The following is an 18105-nucleotide window of genomic DNA, read 5'->3' as shown; positions in this document are numbered from 1 at the left end:
CATTTAATTAAAAAAACAAAAAACAAAGTGTGGTTACGTGCAGCTTCAAAATGGAATCCAACAGGACACTGGATGAAATTTACCTTATAGGTAACGTTTATCAAAACATGAGAGAATGGGTTGCCAAGCTCTGTAAAATCTGCTTGATGTCCCTCTAATGAAGAATTTAATTTGAGGAATGTGAATACATCCATCTTCCATCTGTAAGAAAATATGCCTTCAAGTAATTACACAGGCAGAGTGTGAGACATTCAATTTCTTTCTAGTAAAATTCAAGTAATTGGGCAGTACCCTCAAAAACATAGATGACAAGGGACAATATAGCAAACGTCCTTTATATTTTTCAGAAATAGTGAAAATATAGCATGTTGAGTTTGGCTTACAAACCAAAAATCACTTTCACGTCGCAAACGGCATTTAGTCATTCAAATGCACAATCATTCAGCTCTTTTTGTCCATTTTGATTAACCCAATGAGTCTAATAATTCACACATTAACATGCACAGTATGATAAATAATTAATCAAAGGAAAAATTATGTCATGAGTTTAACTTTTTCTGATTGAAAAGTGTGATAGCAGAATGCAACAACTCTAAGAGTACAGGAGCCATTTGCTGCCATCTGCTGGTGAAAACAGGGCAGAGCAAGACAAGCTTTCAAAAGCCTCCAGCGACGATCTGTGATTTGAATAGTTCTTTCAGTGCGTCGTGCTGGTTTCTGCGTCTTCATTTAGACCATCAAGCTCCACGTCTAAGATGAGGGTAGCTTGCCACCGTGCGTGCAATCCCCTCCTTCAGACTGACCACCGGCTTATAGCCCAGGTGTTCTTTGGCGTGCTCACAGCTGTAGTAGTGATAGGTCCCGGCCAAAGCCACTCTCATGGGTGTAAAGGTGGGTTTGAAAGACATAACGGGACGCAAGATCCAGGTGAGCAGCAAGAGAAGCAGGGCAAGTCCGTACACAAGTGTGTATGGGAGGTGGAAGCGTGGGGCCGGGTATCCCAAGCCCACCAGAACCTCAGACATGAAGTCCCAGAAGCGGATTGGCTCGTCATTGGTGATGTGATACGGCTGCAGGAGAGGGAGGAGGGTACAGAGGTAAAGAAAGATCAGTGGAGAGCCAATGAAAACAATGAAACTAAAAAGGGAAGTTGAAGGACATCAGAGATGTTATATATATATATATATATATATATATATATATATATATTATTGAAGTCTCACTCACTTTTCCACAGATAGGTGAATCTGCTCTCAGGTGCTCAGCAGCAAGGATGTGGCCATGAACAACATTCTCCACATAGGTGAAATCTACAAGATTGGTTCCATCACTGATTGAGAAAAAAAAAAAAAACATTAAAATGGTCAATAAACACACAAAGAAAGAGCAGAGGTTAAAGTTCAAAGTCCCTCAGCACACTACACTATGTTAGCAAGCAGCAGGGGGCACCGAGAGGGTGGGTCATCACTTGTTTGTTTGTTTATAAACCTTATTAAAATTCCTACTAGACCGCAAATCAGCATAAATGCCTTAAAGCAAATTTATGGCTATAAAGTTTGTCAAACAAAATTTCTAAACACATTTATGTGAAATTCATTTTACTAAAATATAAGGGCTAAAGATGAACTGATCTGAGATTTCTATCCAGTTTCTGATCTCTGGTTTTTGTAAAGCTTTGAGCAGCTGCTGATTCTTATCGGACTATAAGAATTAAAATTACCTGTTTAAAATATTTCTGACCTTTTTGACTGCGAATGATCCTTATAACCTTATACTTAGATCTCTTACACCGTGTGCGAGAAATTATGCACCGTAAAATAGGATTTCATTAACATTTTAAAGCAGGGACATAAACATTTGCAGGTGACATTTCAGACAGGCTTGTGCATTTTATAGGAGTCATTAGAATAATGAGCACAGTTATTGTTGCTCGTAAAAGTGTCTGTTTTCTCAGGAGAATGTAGATACTTACCTTAATTTTGAGATTTTCAAGAAATAATGCAGTCATGTTTAAATCCAGCTTGGTCCATGACAGACAAAGGTCAAGAGTTCAAAAGAATAAGATCGACTTTTCTGTACTCTGCTCATACCTCCAGATATCTACTGAAGTAAGCCCCACATCAGTCCACTTTTTTTCTCAGTTTGACCTAAATATAGGTCAGACCGACCTACCCACTGCAAGTGTAAACCAGCAGTCATGTGGAGGGATTTTTAACGAACAACAACCAATAGAAATCTCTCGCTCTGTTGCAGCAGCTGTAATGAACAGCCAATGTTCCTCTGCAGAAAATTCAGTCCTTTCTTTAACAACCATCTATAGTTTCTGTGCTTCCTCTAACCTCATGTTTAAACCTCTCAAATTAGGAAAATATCCCCTCAGCAACAGCAGAGCATCCACTCCTGAGAGTGTTGTTGCCACTAGTGATGCAGTAAGTGATCAGAGAAAGACTGAATGAATATGTGTTTGATTAATTGGAGACCAGGGAGGGCCCGTAAATTTCAGTCATCAGTCAATTTCTCAGTGCGTCTCTGGCACAAATTGAACTAAATTCTAAAACAGGGGACTTAATAAACTTAAAATAAACACAGTGATATTTAACAAATTAGAACATACATTCTGATGAGGCTCATATGTAAAATAAAAAGTACATTAAAAAAACTTTAAAGCAGTTATTAAACCTTTTTTCTTTAACCAAGCCCAGATATTTCAATTAAAAATAGTTCTTTTGTAATTAGCCTGATGTCATATTTGTATCTTAAATATTTAAATTAATTAAACAAGGTTCTATGTAGCTTGATTATTTGTAAAAAAAAAAAAATAATAATAATAATAATAATAAAAAATACTCATCCATGGTTTTTGAGTTAAAAGAAGTGGCTTGAATAGTTAATGCCTTCGAGGAACAAAATGATCGCTCACCCGATGATGAACTTCATCTTCCCCCGGCGAGCTGCGTCCACCAGGGTGGGGACCAGCTGTGGATCCCGAGGGCCAAAGATGCCATGAGGCCGAATAGCAACCGTGAGGAAACCCTTTGGCTTGTTGCACGCCCCCAGAACCAACTAAAACACACCAAATAGGTCAAATTTGGAGGTTCGGCAAAGAGGATTGCACTGCAATATTACCAGGAAAAGTCTGTAAATAGAGTTATTATGTATTCCTTAAGTGTTTTGTTTGCAATTTTGTTTGATTTCTAGAGGGAAGAGATGTTTGCTTAGATAAGAAGTCCTTTTCAATGCCTCTTACCTTCTCCTGTTCAATCTTGGTCTGAGTGTAGTAGTCGATGGGCTTCTTGGCGTACGGCAGATCCTCTTTTCCATTCTTGACGTCTGTGCCCTCAAACACCACACTGGCACTGCTCGTCAAGACCAGTTTCTGTCAACATGACCACTTAAGCATTTAATCCCAGTTCTTAAAAGAAAATATTTCCAAAGCCAACAAGAAAGAAAAACCAGCAGCACCTGTACTCCGGCGTCAAGGCAGGCCTGAATAACCGTCTGAGTGCCCCGAATGTTGACCCTCTCAAAAAGCAGCCGGTCGTCACTGGAAGGAGCTGGGGACGCACAGTGGAAAACCAGAGACACGTCCTTCAGAGCAGAAAGCAGAGCCTGGAGACGAGAAAAGCACAGGGACAGCTGCTGACTGCTAGCTTTTTAAAAGTGTCTTTATCAATTTTATCTGTGCTGGAGATGTGGAGTAGGGGACAAGAAAAACAAAGAGAAATGCTAAGCAGTGGATGATTTGTGGAGCAGTTTAAAGTGGGTTTGGATTAGAAAATATTTGTCCAAGATTTGAATATCTCCTGGTTTAATCCTTCAATCTACAATGGGAAGTGTAGTGGCACAACTGCAAACCTGTCTGGAAATGGCCGACAAAAAGCCATCAGGCTGGACAAGTGGATCATTATCAGACAAACATGAACCTGCTGGTAGAGGGGCTGCAGAAATACACAGCCCAAGGGGAAGAACCTGCCACACTTTCAAGATTTTTATCAGTGCACATTTTGAAAAACATGTTTTATTTTTCTCACATTTGACGACATGCTATACTTTCACTCCAAAAAAATAAAAAATAAAATAAAATAAAATAAAACACATTGTGGCGTGAGAAAATGTAGAAAAGGGTCCTGGTCCTCATGGCACACTGCCCTGCATGTTTTAGATATTCCCTTGATTCAGTCCAGCTGATTTCAATCGATGACTGATTAACAGGCGTTTGCTGAACTGCACTCAGTTGAATTAGGCACATTAAAGCAGGGAAACCTCTCATACGTGTAGGACAGTGAGCCTTGAGGACCAGGGTTGGGAAACGACCAGATGAAGACATTGCTAACTGCTTCCCTAGACCAGTCTCAAACTGTTAAATAATTTTCTGCTTCCATCTGTGAATCCCATCGGAGGAAGGAGCAAATAGTGACAGAGGAAGTCTGACCTGCTTATCGCAGAGGTCTCCCTGGTGAAAGGTGACGCCTGGAAGCTCGTAGCTCTGCCGGATGTCAAACACAGACACCGAATAGCCCCTGTCCAGGAGCTTCTCCACCAGGTGTCTACCTAGAAAACCAGACCCCCCGATCACTGCACACCGCTTACTGACCTGCGGCAGACAATCACAGCGATTATTGCCCAAACACAGCTGCCACCACGAATAAAAACTTTAAAACAGATTATCTGCAACTCACCGGTCGAACACGTGTGGCCATAGTGAGGTAAAACTGGCACACAGGTGGAGAAAAAAAAAATACTTTTTTTTTTTTTTTACCGCAGTGAGGAGAAGTTAGCTTCAGGAAGGATGCTTCTCCTTTATTTTCTAAACAGCGGTACAGACACGTAGACCACTGAACACGGTGTGCAACTTCTACAACTATTCCACAAAACTCAACAATGAACTAATATGAACAGTTTCAATCAGCTGAGATAGCCTCTGTGTGATTGGTCAAGACATCGTCAAACGCAAAGGTGACGTTCACAAACAGCCAATAAGGTTTGCGATACGTCAAAGAACGCCACAATTTTAGCCAATGGAGAACCGTGATAAGCTTAGTTCCGCCCCTTATCTCGGAAGCCACCCCTCAGTGTTTACGGCATGACGTTTCACCACAAAACCTAGAGTTCATTCAAGCTTTGTTGGTATTCTATTAAAACAAGAGGACATATAATTTATACAATAAGGGCTTGTTAGGTCCTGTTTTTGTGCGTTTTTACAGATTTCTGTCTATTTTATCATTTCATTGTTACCTTTCACAAAAGATGTTCCCTTCAAATCCTGCAAATACAGGGAGGAGCTTCTACTGAGCTGCTGGAGATGAATCATCAGCCTGTCACTTCTTCAGGCTGCAGGAGGTGAATGAATGAGGAAACAGTTGCATCTTTCCTACATGCAGATCATTGATAATGAACTTTAACAATAAATAGATCTTATTGTTCAGAGTCTGGTGCAAGTTTGGGGTGGTTTCAGTGACCTAAATGATAAGCATTTATTATTATGCTTATAAGAATAAGCATAATAACACTACTATGCTTATAATATTATTAGAATTATATAATAATATTACTATTATAAAGGCGCGTAAAAGAGACTCATTGCCCTCATAGCTGACGTCACAAGAGAAATTTATTGAGAGGCTGAAAGATGCAAATAAAAAGCTGAAATGCATTGGTTCTGCCTCAGAACCAATGCATTTCATGAGTAAATGAGTTTTATTCATTTTACTTGTTCAATAAAATGAATAAAACTTTATTTTATTTAATTAAGTTTTACTGAATGAAGGAGAATCACAGACACCAAAGGACAGTTTGAAAGGTTTATTAATAATAAATCTGCACAGCTTGGTGTGCAGATTTATGCTGGGGGATATAGGAAGGAAGAGACGGGACTCAGATTTCCTTCCAGGCTTTATGCACTTAGTCAATCACCAGATGTGATGAGTCTCCTTGGTTTGCAACAAGAATCCAGGTCTGCATTATGGGGGAGACCAGGCTGGAGTTGTGGATCAGTAAAGAGTTAGAAGGCAGCCAGGCAGGTGAGAAAGGAGAGCTTGTAAGATCAGGGCAGCCAGAGAAGTGGTCAGGAGATTCTGGAGATTTCTCCAGACAACAGGAACAGAGAAGCAGTTCACTGGAGTCCAAGAACTGAGTATCAACATCGAAACTGATTTCTGTTGAGCAGAGACAGCAAAGAAATCCATAAACGTTAGACGCAGAGAAGAGAAGCTGCGTACCTCTGATGTGAGCAGAACAATCTGGTGTCTGCCTCAGGGAGTCCACTCTTCTGAAAGCTTCTCCCGATAACATTAATGAACTTCAGCTGTGAGAAAACACCTGCTAGTGTCTGTGGAATGAGGCAGGAGAGGCACACACGAGACATCCTGAGCACAACTCTGTGGATGTGACATTTGATCCCAAGAGGATCACATGGGACTGGAGGCTATGTCAAGTGGTCACTGTCACTGGGTCAGAGGTGATGTCACCCTCCACAGGTCACCAGTACATCACAGAGGTCATCAGATTTTTTTTTGTATCCAACCAATAAAAATGGTCAAAGTGATATTCAATAAAAATTAAAAAAAAAAAAGAGTTGGGAGCCAAGGCCAAAACGAAGAAAACAGGACACTACCACTGACTTCCAACTCAACCACAGAAAAGGGTATATAATTTTTAAGATCCTCAGACAGACTTGAACTGAGGTTTAATGGAAATAATAATAGAAATAATAATGAAAAAATGAAAAGTAGCACAACTTGGTATGTGGTATGTTGAGGATATAGGAAGGAGGCGACACGACTTTGGTTTTCCTTCCAATCTATAGGCACTCAACAGCCAATCATAAGCTTTTTTTTTCATCAGTGTTTCCCTTGATGATCTCAGAAAGATGATTAACCATCCATCCAATCCTCCATTTCTGCACCTGCTGATTGTGCAATCAGTATTACACAATCAGCAGGTTGTGTAAATATCACCTGGAGGTACTTCAGCAGGTGGGGTACTTCTTCCCCATCTGGAAGAGGTGGGGTACCCTGTGGTGAGGTCACCAGTCTATCGCCTATCTTGGATCTCAGGACAGAAAACGGTGCAGGTTGCAACTTTTTTGTGTGGGGCAGAAAATCCCCATACATATTTTCCCAGACCATTTACAGTGCCTCTCATAACTCTTTAAAGTGCTTGTGTGGAAAGCCTTGCCTACAAAGGCCAAGAAACTTCAATATGTTAGGTTTGTTAACTGTTTCAGTAACGAACCTAACATATAAATTTCAATATATATGCATCTCATAACATTTTTTATTAGACTTTTGGAAAACTTACTTACTAGGACCAATAAACTTTTAAATGTGTTTGATTTCTTTGCTAATTTTATTATCTATGCTCCTCACAACATTTTTTGAAGGTCTTGTAGAAAACCATGTCTACAAATAAGAAACCTCACTTCTTATTCTTCAATAAGAAATAAGGTTTTTTTATATAGTAAACAGGTTCTCCAATAAACAGAATCTGTTTATTAGAGGCTGAAAAGAGCCTTTTCTACGGAGGCCCAGAAACGTTTGAAGACGCCTAGCTTCTTGGCTGGTTTCAATATTTTCTCTTTGCAGATGGAAATGAATGCCTCGTCTACGACTGAGTCATTTAAAACCAACAGTGAAAGAACGTCGGTTTTTGCACAGCACATCCTTTTAGAGACTCCTCTCAATATGTCATCGCTGAGTTTGTTCAGGCTACGTTGGATATTATTCAACTCTTGTCCCATGAGCTCGGCATAGATTTTCTCAGACAGCCTATTGGTGATGGCTTGGAAGTCTTTGTAGTTGCAGTCTACCTGTGATTGTGTTACGGCCTGCATAACAACTGCATTAGCAAGCAGCAAGATGGATGACTCCTGCTTCTCCTTGCCTGAGCCCAGTGACAGCGCCTCAACAACCTCTGTGGTCATCTCTGGTTGCTGCTCCTCATTAACAAATCGTAGCCCTGTTGACAGGTTTGATTTGTCTGGGATGAAGTCGTCCACTGAAGGACCTGGTATTTCTTCATGTTTCTGTGCTGGTGCAACTCTTTTGTATCGCCCTTCGCTATATTTTTTACAGAACTTCTTAACTGCGACTCCGGCATCTTTGTTCTTATGTTGTTCAAAGGGTAGTGGAGCGACGTGATATCTAGATCCACAGTTTTCCATTGGTTGAAGTGCATCCAATGAAACACCAGGGATCTCTAAACGCTGTTGTTCAGAGATGGCCTTTTTCACTTCTCTGACCTCTGACAACTCCTCAGAGATGAAGTCATCCACAATTTTCAGATCTGATTCCTTTTCCTAAGAGATACGATTATTTGCTTTTGTCAATTCTGAAATCTCCCAATTCACAAATCTATTCACCATCTTAAAATTTTAATTTGTCTCCATGGAGACGAAATCATTTACCTTAGTGATCTTTGAAAGATCCTCCAAGATGAATTCATCCACAATCTTCAGGTCTGAGTCCTGATTTTCAGGAACAGGATCTCTCTCTTCTATCATCTTTGTTGCCTCCTCAGTGTCCGGTGTCTCTACGATGACCGGTAACAGGTTCACTTTGAAGTGCGTGTAATTCCCATCGTGGACGGTATGAAGCACTCTATCTCTTTGGGTCCCTCTGTTCTGTGGGGTTTTGATGGTGTTTTTCTCCACAGCTTGGAAATGATCAGCCTCAAAGATAACAGCTACCCTCTGTTGCTTGTTGTAGGCATTATGCTGGGCTTCAGCAGCTTTTCGTTCTCTCTGCCGATGTTCTTTACAGCTCCACACTAGCAATTCCTCTATTAATCTGAGTGCGTGCGGCAGGACTCGGTCCACTCCGTCTGTCTCAGAGATTTGGAGGACAAAGGAAGCTGCTTGATCTTGCGTGTAACAGATCGTAGATCTCACCTTTTCTTTGACATATTTAATGAATGACTCATTGAAAAGGTCGAAGGTCTTGGGATGAACTTTCTCCCTAATCTGAAGGATGTCTGCAAATGTCGTTAGCAGGACATCGCCAACGACGGTGTCCACATCCTGAGATCTGATTCGTCCATTTCGGATGTTGTGGAGAATGAAGGTGCTACATTCCTCCGCCAGGTCTAACAGCAGCTCCTTTAAACCGGATTTGGTTTCGCTATCAGGTTTACCTACAGCCAAATCCAGCGTCTGATCCAGAGAAATGGACCAAAAAAATTCTTCGATCATAGGCACGATCATGTCCATGGGAATAACCGGGACTGGTCGATCATCTGAATTGATGGAACGGTTCATGACTTCCTGGGTTTGCAGGGGTTCGTGAAGCACACTAGGATTGTTGAGAAAAATCACAAAGTATCTAGCTTAAACTACCTTGCTTTCGCAGATAAATACAACTGTCTCTCACGAGGAACGTGCCAGAAGGAATTTATTTATGTGTGACAGACCTATTGGGTCGGAAACCAATGTGATGTCATAACCGAACAGATTCCATCCATATCTGTGTCAGCTCAGCAAAGGTATAACGTCTGTTTTCAAGGAGCAAATGTTAAAGGGTTTCCATGTTTTATTTATTTACTTACTTATTAATATATAATATATTGTTTATTTATTTATAAATATGGCCAACATAACTCATACTTATTACAGAACATATATACCACATGCATATAAAAGATTTCTATTTGTTTTTGATGTGGCAAATTTTCAAGTAAATAAAGATATATTTTTTAACTAAAAAATAGTGACATAATAGCCCTTGCGAGTTTCAGCCCCCAATGTTTCAGGATCCTAACAAGGCCTCCGCTTATGCTGTCTCAATGCAGACTCCAATACAGCATCACACACGGAGATCTTGGGTGCAGCTTTATAAAATTGCCACTGGGGGTAAGTAATGAGGCAAAACTGCGCCATTTAAAATGTGATAAACGGGTGTTCATGTATGGTGCAAAGATCTTTATACTGTTGGATTACCACATATCGACCTTATGATTTTTATTGTATTTATTTTTGCTTTATAATCATTTTGTAATCCTGTGTACCCTGTGATTTTCAACAACCAATCAGCTCTTTTCCCGACCGGTGCGTTTGATTCCTTGCACCGAGTGCTCCGCTCAGCAGCCTCACCGTGGTTCTCAGTCTGTGGCCACAGACCAGTCCGCGCGTCGGCTGGCGAACAGTGGGTTAAAATTGTCCAGTTCGTGACAGCTGCTGGAACGCAGGTTATTAGCTAGAAACGCGATTCCCCTCCACATTATGGCTGATATTTGTGTAAAATAAAACCGGAGGTGTCAGGCTAAGCTTTCATGCGATCCACTCATCTCCTCCCTCCTACATGATACAGAGGCCTTGCAGGCGGAGAAGAAAAACACTCATTTCCTCTAGTAAACTCAAAATACACAGGAATAAATGGTAAGTGACATCAGGGTTTTATTGGAGGGGCAGGCTTCATGCGTTTTTCTTTAAACTACAATTTCTGAATATGAGCTGTGGGGTTGGTTTTGTGAAAAACACACATAAAGAAAAAAAAAAAGAAAAGCTTTTTCATTTTATTTTCCAATTGTGAAATCCAAACAGGCAACCAGTGCCAAGAGGCCATCCCTACAGGGTCCAGTGCCCCCTCCTCGCAAGAAGACAACTCCCAAGCCAGAGCTGACTGAGGAGCAGAAGCAGGAGATCAGGGAGGCCTTTGAGCTGTTTGACACCGATGGCTCTGGATACATCGATGTGAAGGAGCTCAAGGTAAAAGGTCTTTCTGAGCATAAACACGAGTAAAAATGTTTTTTTTTTTTTTTTTTACTCCAGTGCGTCGTTTCTGATTCTGAGCCAGGTTGCAATGAGAGCTCTGGGGTTCGAACCAAAGAAGGAGGAGATCAAGAAGATGATTGCAGAAGTGGATAAAGATGGGACGGGGAAGATCTCCTTCGCTGACTTTCTGGCAATCATGACACAGAAAATGGTAGGAAAGCACATAGTGTGCTTTACAGTGCCTAGCAGCTGTATTTATACATCTGTTTCACATTTTTGTTACATTATAACCACTCTTTGTCTTTAACAGCTTTGGCCGTTTTTTAAAAAAACTACAAGCTCAGTCAGATCGGGCAGCTTCAGTGCACTTCCTATTCTCCCTTGGATTTAGGCTTGGACTTTGACTGGTCCATTCTATCACTGAATACACTGATCTAAACCAGTGAAACTTTGTAGTCAATGTGACAAAATGGGGGGTAAGCTAACCTATGTGAATAGTTTTGCAAGGTACTCCGCACAGAGTCCTCTTTGGATAATAAGTGGGGAGACTACAACGGAGTACTTCTGTTTAGAGACCTCGATCCTTCCAGTTCGGTGTGCTTTTCCAGTAGATAATTCCTAATAATATTCCTCTCTTAATTTTCAGGCTGAGAAAGACTCCAAAGAGGAGATCCTCAAAGCGTTCCGGCTATTTGACGACGACGAAACAGGCAAGATCTCCTTTAAGAACCTGAAGAGAGTGGCCAAAGAGCTCGGAGAAAACCTGACAGACGAGGAGCTGCAGGTGAGCCACGTGGCACGACAAAACACCCACGATAAAACATCGTTTTATTTACCTCTGCGTTTCCTGTTTGCGCAGGAAATGATAGATGAAGCGGACAGGGACGGGGACGGAGAAGTAAACGAGCAGGAGTTCTTGCGCATCATGAAGAAAACCTGCCTGTACTGAAGGCAGAGGGGCTGGCGATGCAGAGTCACGCCTGGACAGCGCGTTGTGTGTAATGCTGCTCATAGAGTCATGTAGAAAACTTTTAACTGTTGTGTTGTGCCACAATTTTCACCTAAAACGTATCAAACTGCACGGTGATAGATATGTTACAGTGGAGTAAACGTAGGACTGGAAGACGACAGGTCGGGTGAAAAGCCAAATTACCAATCGTATTTGATTTTAAAGTCATAGAACTAAACATTGAACATAGATTCACATCGATGCCAAATTCACTTTGAAACTTTTTAGTGCCTGCTAAAAACGGTGACAAGTACATTCCAGTGCTTTATTTGCCAGACGACTTTGTGGATCAAGTTCTGCCGGGCTCTTTGTTTTTGCCCTTTTTATGCCAATTTTAGTGAAATGCGGAGAACTTGACTTGGACAAACGGGGAGTGCCGTCTCAGCCCTGCACTCCCTGTGGATTTGTGCCTGCGCCTGATAAAAGGCGCCACCACCACAATCAGGGAAGATGCTCCACAGATCCACACACCTTCCTCACTCCTCCCACCGATCCCCAGAGCGCTGAATATTGTACGTTTCCTATATATTTGATTCTGCTGTGGACATTTGCTCCTCCGAATTGTCGAGTGCTTTGCATATTGTGAATTGAAGCGTGAATACGTAGCAGAGTAGCATTTAAAAAAAACTTTAAATAAATATGGTGAAGCAGTCTGTCTTTTTTTGTTTTTTGCATTTCACTATTGCAAGCTGGATTTATCCATATTTGATCAGCTCGGTTAGGTTACATTAGACAGTCAAGAACAGCAGGGCTGCATGTGAGCAAACATAATATATCCTACCTGTAAATATTAGCCTGATCAAGTCACGGTAATAAAAAACAGACCAATATCTTTCAGCTACACTCATTTCCATGAGAGTAAAAACATTACTCGTGTAAGTACTCATTACTTACTTATTTTGACAACATAAATAATTCAGAAAAAAAAAATCAGTACAGTAAACATCACCAAGTTTACTTTCATAGCCAACTGTGGGTCTTGGCATTCTTTTAGTCCTCAACTCAGCCGACCAGAGTTGGACTCCTGACCCTGAGGCCTTTGCTGCATGTCTCCTGCCATTGTCTCTCTCCGTCTCTTTCCTGCCTGATCTACTGCAGAAGAAGTGGCAAGAAAAACTAAAAAAAAAAAAACTAAAATAAAATGTATCAAATTTTTATTGTTAAATTACTGGCCAAAAAAAAAAAATCATCCAGCATATTCTAGAGAGAGGATAAGACATGAGATAGTTCTATCAACTTGAATACAAAAAAAAAATATAGTGGACAGAAAACGTTCCAGTTACAGCAACCAACGACAAGAAAGAAAAAAAAAAAAGTATCACAGTGGCCCGAAAAGGTAAGAACACCGAATGAGGTAAAGCGTTTTCAGTGAGTCCGCTCATTCAGCTTTCACCGAGTTTGGTCTTCGAGGCAAAGTCGGTGCTCAGTTTCCGCATCACTTCCGCGTGGCTCTGCCCCGCCAGCTCCTGCCTCGCGCTCCCATAATTCTCTTTGACAAATGTGGCGAAAGGCGTGGGAGCGCGTGGCTTCGAAGCCGTCAGTAAGACCAGCGGACCCGTGCAGAGCGCGCACACAAACCTCTGCGTGTCCAGAGACTTGGAGTGGCGGCCGATCCTGCGAAGAATCAGGGGGGAAAAAAAGATAGCTGACGAGAATATGTGGTGAACGGTTTAAACCAATTAAAAAGAAAATTACTTCAGTGGTGGTGATTAGAGCTGCTCCGATCAATCTTGAACAAATCGGCCAAATTTCTTTGATCGTCTGGTCAAACACTGAAAATTTCTATTCCTTAAAATGCATCAAAAGTAAGAAACTCCCACTACTCATTTTTTTTTTATGCCGGATTCAAAAGTAAACAGCTCTGTCAAAGTAACTTCAGAATAAATTTTTACCTAATGTTGCCTCAATGTTTGAGGAAAAAAGTCTGAATCAGTCACAATCGAAAATGGCAGGTCAGACGTCAGAGTAGACGGGAAATCGGCGTTGGTCGGGAAAAGCCTGACCAGCATTCAGACTTACGTATTCTGGCAGCGCTTGCACTGATACTGGAACTTGTACTTGATGTCGTAACTGTGGCAGCGCGTCACCATGGGCAGCTCAGGATGCATGAGCGTGGACTTGCGTGCGTACAGCCTCCATAGGTTTCCGTGACCGTCTCTCACGCCGTTTATCAGCCACGTGGCAGCGTGGCACATCTCGTGGATCAGCGTGTCCCTGAGGCGATCTGAGACAGGTGGAAAAACCGCTGAATTCAGGTACCGGCCCAAGAGGCAACACGTTCACTCGTCGTCAGACACCACTACCAGAAGCGTTTGCCTTTTAGGGGAGTTTCACCTGCAGAGTCGCAGACTTTGTCGGACAGCTCGATGCGAGCGTAGCGGTTCCCTCCGCCTTTTTCCTGTCCTGTGACGCAGTAGCCCGCTGTTTTCCGCATCTTCTTATTCCAGGTTACAGACATGTTGGTTGGGAGCTGAAACAAAAACAACAAAAAAAACAAAACAAAAAAAAAAAAACAGCCACCGATATACGATAAAGTTAACACTGGAAATCATGAACAGCAATGTTCAAAGTATGGTATTCAACATCTTCTTCCACTTTTTTACTCTCAGATTAGTTTAACAGGATGTAGTACTCAAGGAATAAACATTTCTAAAACAGTTACACATAGTTTATCTCTCGTTTTTAATAGCTTATCCTAATAAGCTGGTGAGAACCGGTGGTATAGCGAAACAGCACAGGCTAAGGGTGCCACAGCTAATGGAAACATTACCATTACACTCAATAACTAGGATCTGACTGCAGATGAGTCAAACCAAGAACACTGACATTAACGCCACAGACTTACGTATTTGTTAATTTTTTGCAAGTCATTGTATTTCTATCGTGAATAAAATGAACATGGAATATTTTTCTGATGTCATGAAGCCCTAATGTCCACCAAAATGTAACACTTCAGCAAACAGCATCACCTCTGATGCACACAATTATCCCAACGTGGACAAAGCCAAAAGAGACTATTCCTTATAATATTGTAATAATGTACTCCTGCTGAAATGAGCATGTGTGCATTTATTTAACAAAAATACTTGTTAACTAAATAAATGATTAAAGTGTGCATTCGCATCCACTTAAACACCGAAGTTTCTCCCATCTGAATGTAAAATGAAGCAAGAGAAAAGTTTGGATTCAGATCACCTTGTTGTCAAACACGCTGGTATTGTAAAGCTGGTACAGCTTGCTTGTGAGTTCTTCCTTATTCTTCCTGAAAATGGATCCGTATATGGAGCCGGGAACTGTGAGTGACTCCAAGAAGCAGCCGGGGGTCTTGCACACCGCAATCCTGGAAAGAACAAGTCCAGATAAAACTCTCTACACACGACATTTAAAGTAGGCGACATGCAGGCTCGCCATCGGCGAAGGCAAACGTACCTGCTCACAGCAGCGGGCCTAGGGTCCGTCTGACTGACTTTAGGCTTCAAAATGGAGGATTTTCCATGGGTTTTTACGTCTTGAGGTTTCTCCTTGATCGCTTTCGAGCTTGGTGTTGCGAATGGTTTCACAGCAGGAGCTGAGACCACAAGCTTTGTTTCAGATTCTAAAGTAAAAAAAAAAAATAAATGAATAAAATGAAATTAAGGAAACAGATATTAGTTTAACAAAGATTTTACCTTTACTGGTCTTTGGGCTGAATGTGGTGCTGGTGAGATTGTTTTTCTTTTTCAGCCTCTCCAACAGGGATGCAAACTCCTCCTCAGAATCGCTCGACTCCTCCAGCCTGCAAGGTGCTGAAAAAGTCCGCTTGGGCGAAGTTGTTAATGCCGAAGCGTTACTGGGAGGACGGAGGAAGTCCGATAAACTGGGCAGCAATGGTGAACAATTCTCTTCCTGCTTGTTTTCACTCTTTTCGACTCTTTGCAGAGGTTTGGGCTTTGAGTGACGAGTCTTCCAAGGGCTCCTCATGATAATGTTTTCGTCATCGTCATCCCCGCTGTCGCTAACAAACACCGGCGAGTTCAACTGCGCGAGAGGTCTTCTGAATGGACGCTGCCCTGCTGGAGTTTTGATCTTCTGAGGAACTGCAAAACGGAAAGCGTATATAACTAACTTGCAAATGTTGCTCAATCTCATTTCATCAGTTCACTCAACTTGCCAAAAACAAACAAAACAAAAGAGATTACAATAAGATCAAAATGTCAGAATATGTGGCATATTCAGGGAAGTGACCAAACAAATAATCAAACCAGACAAAAAGGAAATGATTTTAAATCCATAAGTCGTCTTGTTTAGCTGGAATCCGTGCAGAGGGCACAGCAAACTGAGTCTCTGGTCAGATGTGACCAAAACTGAACTTCAAATTTCAAAAGAATGCCGTAGTTGCAGGTAAAATCTTAACTAAAACAATTTTTTTTTAAAAACATTACCTTTTAAGGATGTCTTAGTTTCAAGAAAATCTTCATCAGACGAGAAATCGTTCACTATGAAGTTTTTCAGGCTGTTGGAAAAAGGCAGGACGGGTAAAGATTTGTCTTGTTTCATTTCAAAGCCATGTTTCGATAAAAAATAAAGTCAGAAACTGACCTGTCTTCACTGCCGCTTTCAGATCTTGTCCTGGCTTTGGCAGCGGGGGTTTTCACTTGCTGCAAAACTTCAGTGTCAGCAAGAGAAACATGAGACAAAGACACGGTTCCACAACTGCCTGATGTACATTTAAACAAAAGTAGTAACGAACTTACATGTCTCAAAGTCGTCTTCATCACCTGAGCTCACCACAGGAACATTTGAGCTAAAATACCAAAAATAGTTTAATCTTTCCATACTGTAACAAAAAAAAAAAAACAACCCAAAAAACATAAAATGTTTCTTGCTGTGTTTGCCATACCTGGGTGTCTTTGCAGCACTGATTGGCTTCTGTGGCTTAATTTTTGTTTTGGGTGTAAAGTTTTTCACAAGAACTAAAATAATAATAATAAAAATAGTTGACATTTTACAGAAAACAGGACTCGCATCATTAAAAGGATGTAAACAGAAACCACTCACAATTGTCAAACTCTTCGTCACTGGACTCGCTAGGAACTCCACTTGTCCCACCATTACGCGTCTTGCCGATCATGCTCATCAACTACAAACAAAACCCACAAATACTCATCAAATACACTGCTTAAGGCCATGTGGGGTCGTGATGGCCATGTTTAAAGGGTAACCTTTTGTTGGGTTGAGTCCAGTCCCTCTTCCAGCCAGCCCATCTTTCTAGCAACTCTGTCAAACGACTTGCAGAGATCATCGTTCATTTCCTTTCCCTCTCCTTAAAAAACAGAGCCGATGTCAATAAAGAACTTATAGCACACAACCAAATATTAAGAAAACAGTTTCAATTAAAACCCATCGTTTATCATCTGTAGCCTAAAGGCGCTGCAGCTACACATTTCGGGGGAAGAAAATACTAGCATTTCCATTAGCAACATAGCAATAACTAAACAGTCATAATGCTAAAGCTAGCAGGAAAGGTATTCACCGAAATGCGGAATTCATTCAAAGCAACTCACTATGATTGAGGCACCGCAGACACGTCTGTTATTAAATGGAGACGGAAACAGGTTAGCAATAAAACGTTTCGTAAATTCAAATCGTGCGAAAACATTGCGTCAGACGTCAGGAAGACGCTTGACCAATCAGAGTAAGTCTGAAACAATACGTCATCACGTCTACATCCGCAAAACGTAAGATACTGTTCAGCTTCATTTAACCATTGACGTAAAGATTTTATGTTACTTTGTTTTGTTGACTAAATAACATATGTTATTTAGTCAACATATTATGTAAACTGTGATTTAATCCATATTGGTGAAGAAATGTAATATTTCTTAACAGCATGTTGTGTGTGTGCGAGCAAAATGGACAAGTAGAGAATCAAAATTGTTTCTGGCTTAAAATATCTATAACACACAAGCAATGGCTCCACCCATGTTCTCCGTCTCCACTAAATAACATTGCCTCAGCATGATTCTGCCACCACCATGTTTCCACCATGGGCATGGTGAACTGAGGGCGACTTTTTCCCCTACACGTGGTCCTGTATCTTTTTTGTTTTTTTACATTCAATTTCAAAACTGCTTTATTCACCAGTAAGGGAGTTGTAACTCACGATTTTTCTCAAAGAATTACTGTAGATGCTGATGCAACATCTCTTAGTCAGGGTTACAGTGAGGAAATCTCTTACTCGAGACACCGTTGTACAAGTCTCATCAAGAGGATAACCAGGGTTATATGTCATTTTCTTGCTTTTTATGAAAAAAAAAAAATCATTCTTTTCACAATAATCTTACAGATGTTCTACAGTAGATTGCAGAACAGAAGCAGCCTTCTTCATTGAGTTGCTTACCCTTTCAAGTCC

The 18105-nt window shown here is 41.1% G+C and overlaps 4 protein-coding genes across 4 annotated transcripts; 1 reads left to right on the top strand and 3 right to left on the bottom strand.

Annotated features, from left to right (window-relative positions):
• Positions 1-74: 74 nt before the first annotated feature.
• nsdhl (NAD(P) dependent 3-beta-hydroxysteroid dehydrogenase NSDHL) lies at positions 75-4906 on the bottom strand. Its single transcript, XM_007548456.2, has 7 exons — positions 4680-4906; positions 4433-4594; positions 3463-3609; positions 3248-3376; positions 2921-3063; positions 1228-1330; positions 75-1070 (listed from the first exon to the last, which is right to left on the bottom strand). The coding sequence occupies exons 1-7, from the start codon at positions 4698-4700 to the stop codon at positions 738-740; spliced, it is 1038 nt and encodes a 345-aa protein (XP_007548518.1). The 5' UTR covers positions 4701-4906; the 3' UTR covers positions 75-737.
• Positions 4907-6588: 1682 nt separating this feature from the next.
• Positions 6589-9347, bottom strand: LOC107835822 (uncharacterized). The gene is made up of 2 exons (XM_016669557.1): positions 8405-9347; positions 6589-8296 (listed from the first exon to the last, which is right to left on the bottom strand). The coding sequence occupies exons 1-2, from the start codon at positions 9251-9253 to the stop codon at positions 7493-7495; spliced, it is 1653 nt and encodes a 550-aa protein (XP_016525043.1). The 5' UTR covers positions 9254-9347; the 3' UTR covers positions 6589-7492.
• Positions 9348-10107: 760 nt separating this feature from the next.
• cetn2 (centrin, EF-hand protein, 2) lies at positions 10108-12367 on the top strand. The gene is made up of 5 exons (XM_007548455.2): positions 10108-10369; positions 10535-10699; positions 10788-10916; positions 11352-11489; positions 11565-12367. The coding sequence occupies exons 1-5, from the start codon at positions 10367-10369 to the stop codon at positions 11652-11654; spliced, it is 525 nt and encodes a 174-aa protein (XP_007548517.1). The 5' UTR covers positions 10108-10366; the 3' UTR covers positions 11655-12367.
• A 229-nt stretch (positions 12368-12596) lies between these two features.
• Positions 12597-17389, bottom strand: gcna (germ cell nuclear acidic peptidase). Its single transcript, XM_007548454.2, has 13 exons — positions 17258-17389; positions 16916-17016; positions 16752-16833; positions 16594-16666; positions 16448-16497; positions 16293-16359; positions 16136-16206; positions 15383-15790; positions 15144-15309; positions 14910-15054; positions 14049-14184; positions 13734-13938; positions 12597-13328 (listed from the first exon to the last, which is right to left on the bottom strand). The coding sequence occupies exons 2-13, from the start codon at positions 17000-17002 to the stop codon at positions 13097-13099; spliced, it is 1722 nt and encodes a 573-aa protein (XP_007548516.1). The 5' UTR covers positions 17003-17016; positions 17258-17389; the 3' UTR covers positions 12597-13096.
• Positions 17390-18105: the final 716 nt, after the last annotated feature.

Source organism: Poecilia formosa, unplaced genomic scaffold (genome assembly GCF_000485575.1).
Source record: "Poecilia formosa unplaced genomic scaffold, Poecilia_formosa-5.1.2 Scaffold26, whole genome shotgun sequence".
Taxonomy (NCBI): Eukaryota; Metazoa; Chordata; class Actinopteri; order Cyprinodontiformes; family Poeciliidae; genus Poecilia; species Poecilia formosa.
The sequence above is the reverse complement of the archived record's forward strand: the minus strand, read 5'-3'. Positions and strand labels throughout refer to the sequence as shown.

What these genes read in the sequence shown, in the direction of transcription:
- nsdhl (XM_007548456.2), bottom strand. Translation starts at nt 4,700, where the DNA reads ATGGCCACACGTGTTCGACCG. An exon ending in GCCTTGACGCCGGAGTACAG is followed by an intron (nt 3,377 to 3,462) that starts GTGCTGCTGGTT and finishes TCATGTTGACAG; the next exon opens with AAACTGGTCTTGACGAGCAG. An exon ending in AAGATGAAGTTCATCATCGG is followed by an intron (nt 1,331 to 2,920) that starts GTGAGCGATCAT and finishes TTTCTCAATCAG; the next exon opens with TGATGGAACCAATCTTGTAG.
- cetn2 (XM_007548455.2), top strand. An exon ending in CAATCATGACACAGAAAATG is followed by an intron (nt 10,917 to 11,351) that starts GTAGGAAAGCAC and finishes CTTAATTTTCAG; the next exon opens with GCTGAGAAAGACTCCAAAGA. An exon ending in TGACAGACGAGGAGCTGCAG is followed by an intron (nt 11,490 to 11,564) that starts GTGAGCCACGTG and finishes CTGTTTGCGCAG; the next exon opens with GAAATGATAGATGAAGCGGA.
- LOC107835822 (XM_016669557.1), bottom strand. Translation starts at nt 9,253, where the DNA reads ATGAACCGTTCCATCAATTCAGATGATCGACCAGTCCCGGTTATTCCC. An exon ending in ATCTTTCAAAGATCACTAAG is followed by an intron (nt 8,297 to 8,404) that starts GTAAATGATTTC and finishes CGTATCTCTTAG; the next exon opens with GAAAAGGAATCAGATCTGAA.
- gcna (XM_007548454.2), bottom strand. Translation starts at nt 17,002, where the DNA reads ATGAACGATGATCTCTGCAAGTCGTTTGACAGAGTTGCTAGAAAGATG. An exon ending in AACTAAGACATCCTTAAAAG is followed by an intron (nt 15,791 to 16,135) that starts GTAATGTTTTTA and finishes TCCGTTTTGCAG; the next exon opens with TTCCTCAGAAGATCAAAACT. An exon ending in CAAAGTCTGCGACTCTGCAG is followed by an intron (nt 13,939 to 14,048) that starts GTGAAACTCCCC and finishes CACCTGTCTCAG; the next exon opens with ATCGCCTCAGGGACACGCTG.